General features: G+C 33.7%; 1 protein-coding gene across 1 annotated transcript in view; it reads right to left on the bottom strand.

Moving 5' to 3' along the window:
- LOC106871722 (methylosome protein 50) overlaps positions 1-18138 on the bottom strand; it is a 107164-nt gene that overhangs the window by 58314 nt on the left and 30712 nt on the right. The window contains exons 2-3 of the mRNA XM_052965682.1: positions 8969-9154; positions 360-501 (exon numbers count right to left, since the gene is read on the bottom strand). Coding sequence (XP_052821642.1) covers positions 360-501; positions 8969-9154 — 328 coding nt within the window. The remainder of the gene's footprint in view (positions 1-359; positions 502-8968; positions 9155-18138) is intronic.

The following is an 18138-nucleotide window of genomic DNA, read 5'->3' as shown; positions in this document are numbered from 1 at the left end:
TTCTCTAAAAGAAATGGAAAAACTTTCAAAATACAAAGACCTGTAAATAGAGATAACTCGAATGTGGAATCTAAAAACAGAAACAATTCCTATCATAGTAGGTGCCTTAGGTATAATAAAAAAATATTCAGACAAATACATAACAAAAACACCAGGACTTACAAATATATATAACATACAGAAAATTGCACTACTGGGTACTGCACACATTCTACGCAAAACACTTTCAATACAGTAAACATAAGAGCACCACAGCAAACCACAGCACATACCCAAGGCGCACAGAGCTGCGCTCGGTAGTGAAGTGAAAGCACGTTATAAAAATAAAACTACTGAATAATAATAATAATAATACTTACGATTTGTCATGACTAGCAGACAACACTTTTTTGGAATCAGCAAAAGAACTAACAGTGGTTACAATACTATCATGTTCCACAGAAGCAGACATTTGTACAAAGGTCTTATAGTTATCCACCAGCTGCCATACTGCAATGCCACCTGTAAAATTATATGCAAAACTATTTCACATAACACAAAAATAGGAAAATCAAGCAATTCTTAAGATAATAATAGGCAATTTCATAATTTCTGTTCAAAATTTAAAGGGCATACACATAAAATATAAACATAACAGACAAGGATTGACAGAATAATTAAATAAGATTTTAACCCTGTAGCATTTAAACCGACCATATCCAGTAAAAATAATCTTCCCTTTGAATACTAAAGGGTTAATATAAATGATACTAAACAGTAACACCAACAGATGCAGTAGGCTCAGTGACGGGGTTTAAACTACTTATTACTTGCTAGTAAACTACATTGATTACTCAAAAGAAACTGTCATCCCCTTTTTTCAGGTGTAACTTGGCACTAGACAGTCAAACTGTGGCTATACAAAGCGATCAATACCTATCACAAGGTAAAACATAAGTCTACTTAATTAGGAAAGTGTTTTGCAGTAATCAGTTTAATCTTGCTTTTGACTCTTTCTCTGTAGTGTTTTACAACAAAAACTACTTGGAAATCTCACACCAATATGGAAGGCTTTATTTACATGATCTTTCAACCTATTAGAAATAGCAGCCAAGTCCTCTTCAAATCACACACAACCAACATAAAAAAAAAGGTTTTGGATAATGTGGCCAAGTGGACACATTGCCTGAAAAAAGATGGAATGGTCACAGTTGGAATACCACTGACCATAGGTCTGCTTGATCAGGGTTAACCTAATGTTAAACAGCATTACTGCAACTAGTTATAAAACTTTTATATTTTTCTAATTCTCGTTAGTCATTTTAATTTTATATACCAATTGACTTGGGATTGATAAATGTTGACATATATATCTCTCTTCTATACTTTCCCCTTAGTTTTACTCACCCCACCCCACACATTTATCCTCTCAGTGTTCTTGAAAGTGAAGTCTATGAAGATTGAGAAAAGCAAGGATATAACGCCATATTTAACAAAATCAAGATGGTTTTCAACATTTTAACCCTTTAGCATTCAGATTACTTTTTCATATGCAATGTGACATTGTAGAGTTGGTGTGAGACTCGAACTGGCCACTTTGAACATAAAACAGATAAAATATTTGGGTTGGACCTGACTCGTTTAAATGCTAAAGGGCTAAACTTGTCCTGTACTCTGGCAAAGAAAAAAACCCATACAATACTAAGACTAACAAGAGGTGTAATATCTTGTAAATCAAATACTGTTGCTAGGAGCAGCTAGTCCACAAAGAAATACTATGTGAAACATTCAGAGTAGGAGAAAACAAACTGTATGAGAACAGCAGTAGTAACAACCATGGTAACTAGAGGGGGAAATCTGTCTCCAAAAACCTTCCTGTTCAACTCAGAAGACAACTATTTTCTGTCAGGCTTTGTTTTGAAAGAAAATGACATGTCTTAAAGTAATCAGTTTAAACATTGAGATGCAAGGTTTCTTGCATGATGTGCACTGAATGAAGCCGGAGACAACAGGGCCTCCTGACAAATATAAGATAGGTCTTCTCAACAATAGATTAATTTGCAAATACTAACTAAAAATATTGTACACAAAACATCATAATCGAAACTTATTTTAATTAGGAATATGCCCCAAAGCATTACACAAATCTTTTTACCAATAAAAAGAAATTTTTTTCTCTATTTCTAAAAGAGGGAAATATTTTACAATCATTGACCAGCATGGAACATGGATGTTAAATGATGACGATGATGCTGATGACGATGATAGTGTAACATATTTCAGTTATACAAAAATCTAAAGCAATGTTAAGTACTTCTTGCTGCTAGTATTAAATATGATGAATTCCTTAATCAGCAAGAAAAAAATCCTGCCGCTATATATAGGGAAATATCAAATAACACTTTTAATGCCTGATTAATAATCTATTTCAAACTAATCCCAAAAAACAAATTCCACAGAAAGAAAAAGTAAAAGATTTTAAAATTTAGTCCTAATTGTAAACCATCTGCATCATGATTTTCAGCCTAGTGAAACAATGTACGTACATACGTGTGTGTGTGTGCGTGTGCGTGTGTGCATGCACACATGCAGTAAAAAAAAAAAAGTCTATATAAATATAATTCTGTAACCCTAAGCTTGCTCTGAAATGAGCAGACAAACATGAGTAAAGGCATTCCAGCCTTTTTATTAAGATATAAAAGTGTATTTAGGAAAACCTCAATTCATACTTATTGGTGATGGTAGGTTCTGATTTAAAGAAAATTTAGTTGTTACTTTTAGCACACTGAATGATTCATGTATGCCAACTTGTTGGCTTGTGTAAATGTAGCAACTATGATGTGCATAGTAACTATAATTTCAACTCCATACATATGTATGTGTGGGTGTATGAGTGCGTGCATTAACTAGGATAAAGCATATGATATTAAGACCAAAGATTTTATTACAACTTCCTCCAAGTACTGCAATTCATTTTTCTTTTTACAGCATTCTTCTGTGTCACCACACAAGAAAGAAGAAAAAAAAAAAAAGAATTTCTGAGAGATGCTATACACAATCTTAAATTTGGATTGAATATCCCAGATAGTATATACGCATTCATATTAAAAGTCTTCCACCCAAAACCCTTTTGTATTTGTTAAAAATGATATTCCCTTGAGAGATACTCATCTAAAGATTAAGGAAGTAGAGAGTGTCACACGGGTAACTCTACTAAACTCGATTCCCAGTCTGTCAGTAAGGAGGAGATGGTGTGTAACACAGTTAAAATCTAAAATAACACATTAACCAATACAAAAAGACAGCTAAAAGAAGGAAAGAAAAACACGTCAGTTTAGCTTCAATTTTTTGTCTGGTTCTTGTGACCATGCAGGGAGCACTGCCTTTAATAATTTAAGCCAATCTATATACATATTAGTTATTTTATTGATCTGTGAAGGCATGTGGCCAAGTGGCTAGAGTAATCAGCTCACAATCACATAGTTTGATTCCCAGTGATACATTTTGTCTTTGAGCAAGAGACTTTACTTCAGGTTGCTCCAGTCCACTCAGCTGGCAAAAGTGAGTTGTACATGTAATTCAAAGGGCTAGCTTTGTCAGATTGTGCCACACTGAATCTCCCTGAGAATTACATCAGGAGTATGCATGTCTGTGGAGTGCTCAGCCACTTGCATGTTAATTTCATGGGCAGGCTGTTCTGTTGATCGGATCAACTGGAAAACTCATCATCATAGCTGATGGTGTGCCAGTTTTTGATCATCATCATTTAACATCCGTTCTATTTATTAAGTCATTAAGTTTTTGTTTTTAACATAAATGGATGCAAATCGACATGTACATTTATATATATGTATGTATCATTACACTTAGGCATTGCAAGACTAATATTGTTTCCGTGTCACCTCTTTTCTTATTACCACTCTATACTCATCCAACACTTCGTATGTATATATATATATATATATATATATATATATAATGTAACCTCATGGGCATCGGTACCATTTTCCTCTTTCTCCGTTCTTCCATTCTCCGAACTTTCCATCTTTCCGACGAAGGGCTACGCCCGAAATGTCATACACTCTCTCTTTCCTTTCCTGAGCGTCCAATAACACTATCCGTATCACGTCCTCACTTTGTTGTTTTTTTGAACTTATATATATATATATATATATATATACATATATATATATATATTGTTTGTTTTTATGATTAGCTATAATAAAAACAATTTTACATTAACCTGATGAGTTACTCCATACTTTTCTAGAGTGCAAATTTATTATACTTATACAAGAATGTTGTTGATAGTGACTTCAAAGTTTCAGCAAGCTAAGCCATTGTTAGGACTGCAATGTATTAGAAATTAATCTTGCCTTTGTATAGTCTCTGAGTTAAAGTCATCTTTGGGAGTGTGGGTTTGAGTGGGGTAGCAATTAGGTTTTTACAGAAAGGGGTTTTGAAAAAGAAATTAATTGATAAAATTTGGGTTTATGTCATTGTTTAGAATTCATGCATGAAGAACTGTTTCTTTTTTGTTAGGTAGGCATGAGGTGTGACAGTATTTTTGTTGCTTTTGGTACTACTAGATTTAATCCCCAGTATGCAGGTAGGTGGTAAGAAGGCTGGTCATTTCTTTACTTGTTAGAGTGTTTCTTGTTTTCATTTGTAAGTTTGGGATTATTAGTCAGGTATGTCATGGCTTTGTTAGTATAGAAGGTTGTTTCTCTTACGCTTAGGTGAAATTTGATTAGTATATAGGGATCTTACATTTTCTGTTTTGTGGAGGTAGAGTTTGTTTGGTGTTTGTTTATAAAATTTCTTCAAATTTTGTTCTAGATATATGCTTATGTGGGGCTGATATACAAGGTGTGTATATGTTCATATATAAAAATGGGAACAAAATATAATATAAATTTGATCTTTTCATTGTCAAAGCAAAAGTATTAAATCCAATAATACCAAAAGCAACAAAAATTTTGTCACACATTGTGCCTACCTAACAAAAAAGAAACACCTACAGGCTTGTTTACAAATTTCTACATGCATGAATAAATTATAAACAATAAGTTGAGCCCAAATTTAATCAAAGTTTTTCCAAAACACCTTTCCATAAAAACCTTATTGCTACCCCCCTCAAATCAACATACCCAAAGACCTTTCAGTTTCTAATTTTTGCTTCGAATGTAAAAGTACAACTAGTTTCTGATGTTCAACATCACTTCCTTCCTAGGATTCTATTATTTTACTAGTATGGATTTTTAGTTTATCACATCTGCTGTTGGATTAAGAAAAAAAAAATCCAAGCTCATAAGGCTGGTTTCCTGGATTCCACCCCTGGACAGGACACCAATCTGTTGCAGGGTTACTCATTTTGCCAGTTGAATAGACTGGAGCAATGTGAAATTGTTTTGCTAAGTCCAGGAATTCAAACTACAATCTAATGATCACGAGTACATCCTAAACGCATGTGTCTTCATGCTGTTGGATTTAATCACTAACAGAGCAGATTACCCTTATTCTTGACTTGAACTAAGTAGTACAAAAAAGAATCAAAGGGATTATGCTAGACGTTAAACTAAGTTTAAAACAGGTTTGATCCGGGAGAAATACTCAGCCATTGTGATTGTGAAAAACAAAGCTTGCAACATTAGCAACAGGAATAATAACTAATAAGATAAAACTAGGTCAAGTGCTCAAACAGCTACTCTATTAAATGCTCCGGTTGTTTTTTCATAGATCTGAAGAGACACTTCAAATGGAATGGTTCTTGAAAGTGTTAATCAGTGATGAGATGGGATAGGATCGGCCAAAATTATCTGGTGGTCATTCAAACAAAAGCTAAAAGTTAGTTAATCTGCAGTAAGTAGAAATGCAAAATCTTTTCATGCTAGTAAAAGCTGGTCTGAAAGGTTTAAGTTTGAATCTTATTTTGCACAGTATTAAAATGATTGATGAGTTAGTTGCCATTACTAATCAGAGGCTGCTACTTATTATCCCAAAGAACTGAAGAAAATTATTGCTGAAAGAGGCTATACACCCGAACAAGTGTACAATGTTGATGAAACTGGGCTTTCTTGAAAGAGTGTGGGCTTTTTTTCGACCTGATGTTGAATAAGTCAGTGATAAACATAGTTCTAACAAAACATTACTTCTTTTAGGCAATGTACAAGCCCCACCAGTGAAATAAAATCTTTCTGATGAGATAGTTAAATAAAATCTCCAAGGCATCTGGAAAAAGTTCAACATTATGACTGCAGTGGAAAACAAGTCATGGGATGATGTGGAATCTTCAGTTATGAATGGTTTTTCGATAAAACATATGGCCACTCTGCACTAGTGATATAGATTTTCCACCAATAGAAATTTTACATCAAGTTTGGCAAGATATTGTGACAACGGAAATTGTGGATGATGATATAGATGAGTTGTTATGATCTCATTGAGAAAGTTTGCCTAATGAGGAGTTGAGGTTTGTGAGAACAAGAGCAATCTGAAGAGAATACAGAGGCTCTACATATACCATTTCAGTTCGCTGCAAAGATTATTGGCTAAAGAATTTACTCTTCAAAGGCTTGAAAATCTTTGTTGCTAATGACAACAATAGTGAAAATAACAAAAATAAGATGAACAAGGGTCAATTCCTTCAGTGAGTGTTACAAGAGATGGAATGCAATAAGTTTCTAACAAATTTGGATATATTCTTCATCCTACAGGGGCAGAAGTACTCTTCTTCCAAGTGACTCCCATTACATCACCACCTAACACAGGAGTTATCATTTGTGGTGAATAGGTACTGTACTGCAATATTACTGTATTCTTATTCTCCAATATAGACTTTCTGAATATTTTTTTTTCACATATACAGACTGAACTATTAAGAAATTGATCTTTCCATGCAAATATCAATTTTTAAAACGCACACAGTTGCAATGCATTTTTTTTGTTTTTGTTTATGAGAAAAAAACAATCTCTCAGAACACACTTCAATTTATATGGAAATCAATAGAAGTATGTTTCATGTTGTGGAAAAAACCATAACATCACTGATTTTAAGGGCAGGGGGGGAGAAAAAAGGAGTCACATTATGTTTACGAGTAAACAAAGTATATGCTCTCACCCACTCATACTTAAACAACAGGCTTCTACAATTTCCAGATATCAAATTCCATTTACAAGGCTTTGTAAACCTAAAGCTACAACAGAAGACACTTTCCTAATTTGTTGCACAATGGGAACCAGGAACTGTATGGTCAAGAAGCAAACTTCTTAACCACAAAGGTATGTTTGCATTTTAAATTTAGAAAACTGCTTCAGGTTAAAGGGTTACTTCACAGACTTGATCTAACAAATCAGCTTACTATAGAGTCCCTTGATCTGCCAAAGGGAAACCATCTCTTTTACTTGTTTCATTCATTTGACTGCAACCATGATGGGACACAGCCTTGAAAATAGAAACAAAACCCCCCAAAAAACTACCCATCTTAAGTGAAGGACATTTTAGATAATGTAGTCCTCATACTTGGAGGGGATAAAAAAAAAAAAAAGCCAGTCAGATCATGATTTACGACTGGAATATCTGATCATTAAAGCTTAAACATCCTACACCCATTTCATTTTTTTAATAACTTGATCCTTTTATGTGTGTGCGTTGGGAGGGGTCATTAAATTGAATACTAATGAAATACAGAGGTCAATACAATCAACTTAAGTGTTAACTAAATGTATCCATATTGTAAAATAGCAAGAGCAACATCCTTTGGTCCCAAAAGTTAAAAAAACAACTTTATTAGATTAAGGGATTATAGCAATATAGAACAGTAATCACATAAGTCACACAAGAATGTTGAATAGAGTAATACAAAAAACTTAATTTGCTCTCTACTTAAGACATGGTTTAATCAGAGCTTATACTTTTGTAGATGAAAGATAGTACCTAATACACAACATATAAAGTTCAAGTTTCACTATTAAATCTTTTAGGTAACTGAAAGATAATGGGGTGTAAAATTCAAATAGTGACCAAACCTTCAGTTTTATGTATGTTGTATAGACACGTACATTTGCATATCCTACAATTCTGTTATAGCAACTCGTGTCAGGTAATGCCAAGCAGGAACAACAACATAACGGTTCTCTTCTTTGTTGCTATAACATTTGAAACATACTGACACACAAGTACATGATATAACCTTTCAGTAAATGAAATACACAACCCAGTTTCCAATTCCTTGTCTTAGAAATTTTATTTCAAGCTGCTGATACTGTTAGGAAAGGCATTAACATCACAGCTGCCAATTTCTTCTACTTCAACCACCAATGGAACCAAGTGAGTATACACAGATACATCACTAATAAACAACTATTTATTTCAACAGTGCAGAACAAATATACTTTAATTCATTAATATCCATTTTAATATCTTTTCCTATGTTGGCATGAATAGGACAAGACTATTAAAAATTTCCAATCTCACATCCACATTTTTTTTTTTTTTAATAAGATTCAGCATTCAGAGATCCAACTACTTGTTCTCCTGCCTTCCTGTATGTTTTTTGAAAAAACCTCAGAGATTCTACAGTCATTCAACAAGTTAAAAACAGCAGGTAAATTTTCATCAAACTACAACTTAAAATTACCTTAAAAGAGGAAGAATACAAGCAATGTGGTCTCAGATACAAGCAATGTGTGTCCACCACAAGTACATAAAAAAAACCCCAGAAGGGCTGAGCCAAGGCTAAATAACACGGGTTTTTGTCAGACGTGTTATGTACTGTCCATATCAGCTCAATAATTTCTTACATACTGATATCTATTATGGCCAACCTCTCTTCAGTTTTTTCACCTTGATAAAAGTCAACATTACACACATACCAGACTCATTTCTCTGTAGCTTTTGCAAATCTTACACATTCCATTTTTCAATGATGTGTGTATTTCTATACAATATATATGCATTTACACTAATGCACAACAAATATAACCTTACCTGTGTCTAAGCCGATGAGAGTTTTATCCTGGTCTATCCAAATGGCATCGTCAATGCCAGCCTCCAATTGTACACCAGCAGTACACTTTTCAACATCAGGTCCATGTGCTGCTATTTCATAGAACCACAAAGAACCATACCAATAGCGTCCAGTCAGGCTAGAAGCACCCAACAAAATCCCACCTTCTGCAAAAGCAAATAAAAATAATTAAAATTAATTAATTTTTTAAATGTTTTAAGCAAAATTGGTCAAAGAGTTTTAATCCTTTTCAAAATTATTAAGTTTTACCATTACACTTTAAAAAGCAATGAATATCATACATTTCCAAGTTTGTTTCCATATAAGTTAAATTGCTGACTTGTCTCCAGGATATTTACAAAGATTTTCAATGGTGCCCTGATCATAATTAGATTGTAGGTGATCTATGTTGCTTTCCTCTCATTCTTGCCTCAGCTGGTCACACAGTCTTGTATTTTTGAGCATTCACTTGCATACTTGCAAATAGAAAGGTCTGCATGTGATTAACAGAGGTAAAAGTAAGAAAACAGACATCATCTACAATCAAATGTGATTGTCAAATACCAAGATAACAGGAGATGATTTGTTTCTTTCAACCCACAAAATAATCTACAGCTAACAGATAAGGGTTAGCAGTGTTTGCTATATGACAGTTTTATCATATAGCAAACATTGTTGCTACGACAAGAATATATTAGTGTCATCCAAACACAACATGCTTCAATAGAACACTTGAACTTTTATAATAGGGAATTTAATCTCAAGTTTAACACTGCCACAGATATCCATATTAAGAACTAAAAATACCAAACCCGCTTCCATGAGATATCAGATCAATTCAACAACCATTTACACTCAGTAGTCAATAACCCATAGTCCTTACATTCAAAGATGAAGAAACAGTCTGTATATCAAATTTATGAAAACTGAACAGCCTCCTAATTTTGAGTCCATGTACAAATCTGAGAAGGTTGACTTTGCTTTTCTACTTTCCATGATTGGCTGGACCATCTTTGATCAATGGTCTGTATGATTAGGGCTGACCTGGTATTAAACTATAACCTGTCTTCTTGTCATATTGACTGCTGATCACCTGAACTACTTTTCCTCCCAGAACTTTGGCACTCCTCCCTTCCTACATACCATCTACAGGCATTAATCTAAAATGAACTACACTGGTTCTGCAACAGTTTGCAACTATGTGATTCGTCTGAATGAATGCCAACTTGGGCAAGTGCTTTTCAACTTCAGCCTTGGGATGGCCAATCTGTCTATATGGTATAAAACAGTGTATTGAGTTGCATTCATTTACTCCAAGTAAATTAGCCGTTCAAAAAATGTCACATTGAAACAGTACTTGTGTGGATATGATCAATTAAAATCTTTCAATGCAGTGAAAGTATTGGCCATAGTATGGCCACACTCCAGTGATTCACTGTATTAAAATAGAAAAAAAAACAAAAAAAAACACCTTGACATATTAGAAACTAATTCAGAGACATTAGAATATTAGTTATTAGATAATGTAATTGGTTGGCTCCTAAGATGTTGGCTAAGCTTTGTACATCTAAATATATTTTAAGTCTTTTCAAAAGATTGCTTACTCAGTTTGCCACTAATTTTCATAATCATTTTATAAAACAAAAAAGTTAGAAAAATAAAAAGAATTTCTAAAGAATTAAAAATCATTCTTTCTGTAATCTTAAGAGAGAATTAGCATTATCTGAAGATATAACACTAATGTACAACTAGAACACCACCACTTCTGTCTCAACAATTAAGAATGAAATTCATATTACTATTATACAAATGACAACTGAGACTGACTTGAGGGCTATAGTCCTATTTGTTACTTAGTCATAGAATGTGCTACACAAGATAAGCAAAGCATACCAGACAAGATTTGAACTTGATGATAAAAGCAAAAAGAAAAATCAAAATAAAACACTCCACTACATACTCACAGAGACAAGTTGTTAGTAAAAACCAAGTTGAAAGCAACTATTGGTTAAATTGACAAACTGCTCTGGCATTCTACCTATTGATAAATTTCTAGAACTATTGGTAATTGAAATAACATGTCATATTAGATAGGGAAATCATTGTGAAAGAATTCAGAACAGAATGACAGAAGATTGTAAAAGAGTACATGTAACAGTAGCTCATAAAATGTAAATGGAGAGCAAATCATTTGGATCATCTAACAAACAAAATGTTAACTATTAAGTACTTACTATTTAAATAGCTATGTTTCATAATAGCATTTATAGTTATGTACATCATTTACAGATATATATATATATATATATATATACTGGTTCAAATTGATTAATATCAATTTCTACCCTCATAAATAAATATACATATATATATATATATATGTATATATATATATATATATATATATATATATATATATATATATATATATATATATATATATATATATATATATACACACACACACGCACACTCATTTGTAGCCATACAATATATAGCAATAAATAAATTTATAGCTTGATCATTTATGACTGTATATACCAATTATATAATGTATATAAGTCAGGTCATGCTCCATCTAATACTGGCACCATACAACCTTGCACAATCAGTTTTATGGTTGGGGACTAAATTGCTCCAAAATCACCTAATTTACAGAGTGTAGAGGACACTCATCAAGATTAAAAATAAAATCTGTCAAATGGCGGGAGAATTCCTTATAGAGGAGCCAATAACATTTATTGAAGAGAAGACAGATGCCAACAGGTTCCTTACACACTGAAATATGTACATTTACACAGCTAGCTAAGGCTATAGATTTTGGTTAGAATATGCAGCATTTATAACCAAAGTATACAGCATTATAATACTATAAAAGCTGCTTCTTCTGATCACTGTGACAGAGCCTATAACAATATCCTGACTGAGTTTCACTAATTAAGATAGCAATAATTGTTTGACAGCATTAATCTATAATTATAATAAGTAACTTCTATTAAGGGGTTACCCAATTATCTAGAAACATTAGCCAAATCTGTCTCCAATTACATCATACAATCTGGAAAAAAGGAAGAAAAAAAAAACCCCAAAAGATATGATCATGGAAGGCTTTTGATCAGAAATCAGCTGAATAAGGGTCAAACCTGTTTTTGGTAGTTAGTATACCCTTAGTGGCAAGAAAGTGTTAAAGAAAAAAAAAAAAAAAAAAAAAAAACTGACAGAAGAAATAGAAGTCCTAGTGAAAAGCAATAATATGCAGCATCCACACAGCATGGAGTTATTAATTCATAATGTGTGCAAATGAACAAAAGGTTCAAAATGATCTCACAACTCTCTTTTTCCCCATTTTATATTCATTTTCCTTTAGTATTGATGATAGTATTTGTAAATTTGGACATCTTAAATATTGTTTCTCTCCACCATCTCAACTTTCAAGAAAAATCATAAACCAAGAAGTAGGCTAAAGAGCACAGACAAAATAATTATAGCAAACTTTGAACTCCTGATCATGTAGTGCATTTATAGTCATTTACTTCGCTGTAAATATACAAAGTATTCAATATTTATATAACAGTCTAGAATTTCATGATGCCCTAAATAGAAGTCATGAATTAGGTGTAGAAAAGTGCAAGACAATTTTATTGGCTCTTAAGATATGAGAAACAGCACTATAATTATATTTCTTGAAGGAAAAATGCATAATATATTAACTTTCCTGAACATAAGATAAGAAACTGCAGACAAACTCCAAAAATTCCAAAATAATAGAGGAAGTTTTTAAAATGCAATTAATAATAAATTACTGTTTAATCACATGTGATGAATCTAGACTATAAAAATGTCAAAGCAGAACCTAACTTATAGCTACATTAATACACACATGTGCACACACACTCTAATTAGCAGATAAGATGAATGACTGACCCTAAGAGACCAGCAGTAAGTACAACCATACCACATCTTAAATATATAGTAACTGACCTTGACAGTTGGCAGGCAATATTTGCTGCTAAGCAGTTCTGCATTCACAAGAGAATGTTGAGACTGATACTCTAGATAAGAGTCTCCAGGAAAATAGATATTAGGAAAATTAAGAAACTGAGTACTTTTTTTTTTGTTTTTTAAATATTTGTACGATGGTTTTAAGTGTGAACAACCTTATCATCATCATCATCATCATCATCGTTTAACATCCGCTTTCCCTAGCATGGACGATTTGACTGAGGACTGGCGAACCAGATGGCTGCATCAGGCTCCAATCTGATCTGGCAGAGTTTCTACAGCTGGATGCCCTTCCTAATGCCAACCAGTCCGAGAGTGTAGTGGGTGCTTTTACATGCCCACTGGCACGAGGGCCAGTCAGGTGGTACTGGCAACATCATAATAATCCCAAGTCTCACTACAAACATTATTCTGTGGAACCCACCTCCCTAGTACAGTATATGTAACTATTCTTGACTTAACTTGCCTTAAAATAACAATAAAAAAAATCTACCTCTGAATGTATCAGTAAAAAGAATAGCTGACAGGAAAAAGAATTCCTCTAAATGAATTGCTCAGGGTCATGGTCACAATCACAACAAATTTAATTAATGGTATTCTGTTACAATAATCTAGTAACATCAGATCACAAGTTTGTACAGTCAGGGCTATCTTGGGACTAAAAACATCTTAGGCTACAGTTACCTCCAGGTCCAGTTGCAAGAACCTTTACACTTTTGGCCACTCGACTCTCCCACTTATTATACAAGTGATTAACATTTGATGGCATAAAAGACACAGGGGCATATTAGAGGAACTTTAATTTCAGCAGCACACATTTAGAAAGAGAGTTTTTAGAGCATTAACTCTTTATCATTCAGATTACTTTGTCAAATGTAAAGCATGGTTTTGAATTAAAAATGCATATCTTGTAGTTTCAAGATTTTGATTACATTATCTTTAAAATGACATTGCAGAATAAGTGTGGGAGGTTATATCTGGCTGGTTTGAACATAAAACAAGGAGAATATTTGGGCCAGATATAGGTGTTTAAATGCTAAAGGGTTAATGTAATATAGGCCTAACTTTGCATATAGGACCAGGGATGGTTTTAATTTTTGAGACATAGTTTAAGTGGGGGGGGGGGGGATTAAATAGGAATTGCCCAATATTTCCTCTCGCATTTTGTTTTAAAGAAAACTTTTTTGAAATAAAAATAAAATATTTTTCATATTTGCCGTTCTTCTCAATGCTTTATGAGTCTGTGTCAGTTAAAATAGCTACCTGCGCTTTAATTCTGATACTAATGTTAGAATTTATTTCCTTAATATAAATGTGAAAGAATTTTTTTTTATATCCCAAAATATTTTTACATGTTCACATAAAAGGAATATTCTTTTGAGGCAATACCCACAGGAGGCTTCCAATCAACAACTAATTTATATAAATATTTATATTTTTCGAACAAGGTAAGTTCGAAATTACTATATAAAAAGTATGTCACCAGTGGTCACTTGTTCTGTTAATACCCACTCATTTTGTGGGAAACTAAGACAACAGATTATTGTATAAAAATCGATATCTTGATTGTATATGTATAAACTTCATCATACAAAATACACACACACACACACACAGAAATATTTACTATGTTTATGAAGATAGTGTTTCAACCTAGGTTTAGCCATGGTGACTAAAACAAAAACCAAAATCAAATATTTAAGATATTAAACTATTGTACCAAATATCAATTGTTTAACCTCTGGCAAAACATTCATATTCTATGGTTGACTTAGCCTTCCATTCTGTCAAGATCAATAAGTATCAAGCTTATACTGAAACAATTTATCTATCTTCTCATCCTCAATATATTTAGTGGCTTATAACATGGTAAATCAGAAAACTAGTAGCTAAAGTCCATGTTTTTTCTCTAATGCGAGTTATTGCAAATTTGGACCAAAACATTACTATGCTTGCTGAAGTTTATCTAACTGGAAAATAGAGACCAGATCTTGTCAATAATTGTAGGTTATCCAGGACGAGAGAAGTCTCAGAAAACCAGTACCATAGAAATTGGAGTTCAGTACAGGTTCTGTGGAACCATAATACATTATGTAATAAGACGTTAATCTGAAGCCTTGAACTACTTTAACACCACAGCAGAGTGGGTTGTCACAGGGAAGGGTAACATGATAGGTGAACATCTGCCCCAACAACTCAACCAACCTTGCAAGAAAACAAAAATATACATATGGAAAACATTTCAATAACTTAGAGAAAGAAGGGTAATGCCCATGACATTTTTGAAGACCTGTAACTGGTAGGAGAAAAAAATGGAAGTGATCCTTAGACTAGAGACTGGACCAGAATGCTTACAACAGAGTGAACTTTGCTAAAGGCAACCCAAAACCTGCCATGCTGGACAAAACAAAAAAAGCCCTCAGCACTTTAATTCACTATCTGTTAAGCCAGAAGGGGACATAGCCTACAGCTTTAAAATGAAGATAGATATTTAAAGTCCTAAATTGGTAGGTAATATGCCAAACAATGATGGGACGGCAATAGCTAGAACACAAATCAAATAAATTTAATACTACAAAATAGAGGGAAGTCTAGATAGTTGCTCTACCTGCTGAAATCTTCCTCAAATCACACACTATCTTAAAATCAACCTGGGGCAGAACATGTTTAACTCAAACCAGTACAATATACATCCATATATCTTGACCTGAATGGGTGACTGAACTCTTAGGTCAGAGTTAAACAGCTGACATGCTACTATGATACAACTAACAACTATGAACAGTGTACCTATGTGCAATGATATCAATTAATGTAATTTCAAACAAAACTAATAGGAGCATTGTGATTGGGTCACAATGTTCCTAAGATTCAATGCTGTTACTTAACAAACTAGAAATAACAGCCAATCACCTCCCAAATCCTATTCTACCATTTTAAAAAGTAGGAGAGAGGAGGCTATGTTGGATAAGGTAGTCTTAACCCACTAAGTCCCAGAGTACTTAGATTTCTGAATATTACTTTTAAATTTTTACAGATGATTGAAAATAAGTTAAAATGAAAAAAATAATTATTAAAACTCCTTTACTTCAAGTAGAAATGGAAATACTTGGTGAGACAATGCGATATAACTTATTTAATGTTCTCATTTAGTGTCCTATTTATAGGACAGACTTAATGTGTTAAATACACTAGATTGGGGGTGAGAGTGCGGGTGAGAGTGGGGGTGGTTTAAACAGCTACTCTACAAACTCTGGCCTCCTGCCAAAATTAAAAATTATTATTTTGTTTACTGCATGATTGAAAAAATTGTCAATTTTCAGTGTGTAATAACAAAAATCAAGAACGCAAAAATGTATCCAACTAAAACACCATTTACAAATCAAGTAGAAATTTGGCTTCAACTATTCTAAAACAGATGTGCAAAGCAATTTAAGTGAAACAGACAAATCTTCAAAAAAACATTCAGCATGCCAAAAGAACATATCACCAGGACACACACACAGCCATGCTAGTGAAAACCTATCCAGCTTGTTAGACACGAAAATAACTCACTCAGGAATTTTCAAAGTGCTTTTAAGTCTGCCAGTACACACCATTATGTCTCTTCCTCTGCCTCCTCCTCTATTATTTACACCCAATAAATAATTAAAGAAACTCAGAAAAGAACTGAATGAAAACTGCTCAAAGCCAACTACATAGTCTCTATGTGATTTCTCAACTCTCTAGAAAGTGCAGTGAATATCCAGCAAATCACACCCTGGTGTTTTAAAAAAAAGGAAGGAGGGACATATTGAATGCAACCCTGGATATACTAAGATAACGTGACCTCTGCCTTTGAGCAAAGGTCTGCTGAATAATGGTTAAGAAAACCGATTGGCTATACTAATAATTATACTAATGAAGGCAGTGGATTGGAAGAATTGTTAAAATACCTGAGAATATACCTTGTAGAATGTGCCCTCAAGATGTGTGGAATTACATGAAAAATGGGTAAGGGTTAGTGACAGGAAAAGCAACCAGAATATATTCATCTAATCTATGCTAGCATGGAAAAATAAAGGGGAAAAAGAAATATTATTTTTGATTTCCAGTAATGAAAAAACAGTTTAGGCAAACTAACTGCTATAGAACTACTTAAGAAATGTATTAGTAATGAACACTACTGACAAGTTATACTCTGAACTTCTTAACCATATTGTTCCAATGGCTATTACTGTTGAAAACTGATACGTCACATATTGGAACCATGGTTTATGTGGTTTTTAAGGAGTTACAAAAGCAAAAATTGAGGTAAATAAATAACACCCAGGGGGATCAGAGCAACTTTTGCACAACGTAATTCTATAGCTGGGTGGTTAAGAAGCTTGCTTTGCAACCCTGTGGTTTTAGATTCAGTCTCACTGCACAGCACTCTGAGCAGTTATCTTCTATTATAGCCCTAGGCTGACTAATGCCTTGTGAGTGACTCTAGTAGAATGAAACTGTGTGGAAGCCTGTTGTATAAATGTACAAACGTATGTGTGTGCATGTCCCTCACCAGCACTTCACAACCAGTGCTGGTTTGTTTATGTCCCTGTAACTTAGTGGCTCTGCAAAAGAGACCAATAGAATAAGTACCAGACTTAAAATAAGCACGGGTTGATCTGTTCAACTAAACTCTTCAGGGCAGTGCCCCAGCATGGCAACAGTCCAATGACTGAAACAAGTAAAGGATAAATGTTACAGCAGATTATCACAGTAAACATCACAAACTGCATCTCAAGCATATCATCATTAAACATGACACACTAAATGAAAAGGTGTATATAATACACACATCTACTACTATTAACCCCAAGTTGAGAAATACCTAGTAGGTGGAATTTGCGAGGTGGAAACTATGCGGAAGCCTATTACCTCTGTGTGTGTGCGTGCGCGCGCACACACACACACATGCATAGAGTCATGTTCTTTTATGCCAAAATGGCGAAAATTAGGCATTCAGCAAGTATATATAATATGTAGTGGTGTGGGATATGACTGACTAAAACCCTTGAAGGTAGTGGTGTTCCAGCATGTCTGTAAGAGAGAGAGAGAGAGAGAGAGAGAGAGAGAGAGAGAGAGAGAGAGAGAGAGAGAGAGAGAGAGAGAGAGAGAGAGAGAGAGA

This window comes from Octopus bimaculoides, chromosome 2 (genome assembly GCF_001194135.2).
Source record: "Octopus bimaculoides isolate UCB-OBI-ISO-001 chromosome 2, ASM119413v2, whole genome shotgun sequence".
In the NCBI taxonomy this organism is placed as follows: Eukaryota; Metazoa; Mollusca; class Cephalopoda; order Octopoda; family Octopodidae; genus Octopus; species Octopus bimaculoides.
Note: the sequence above shows the minus strand (reverse complement) of the source record. Positions and strands in the feature narration are given on the sequence as shown.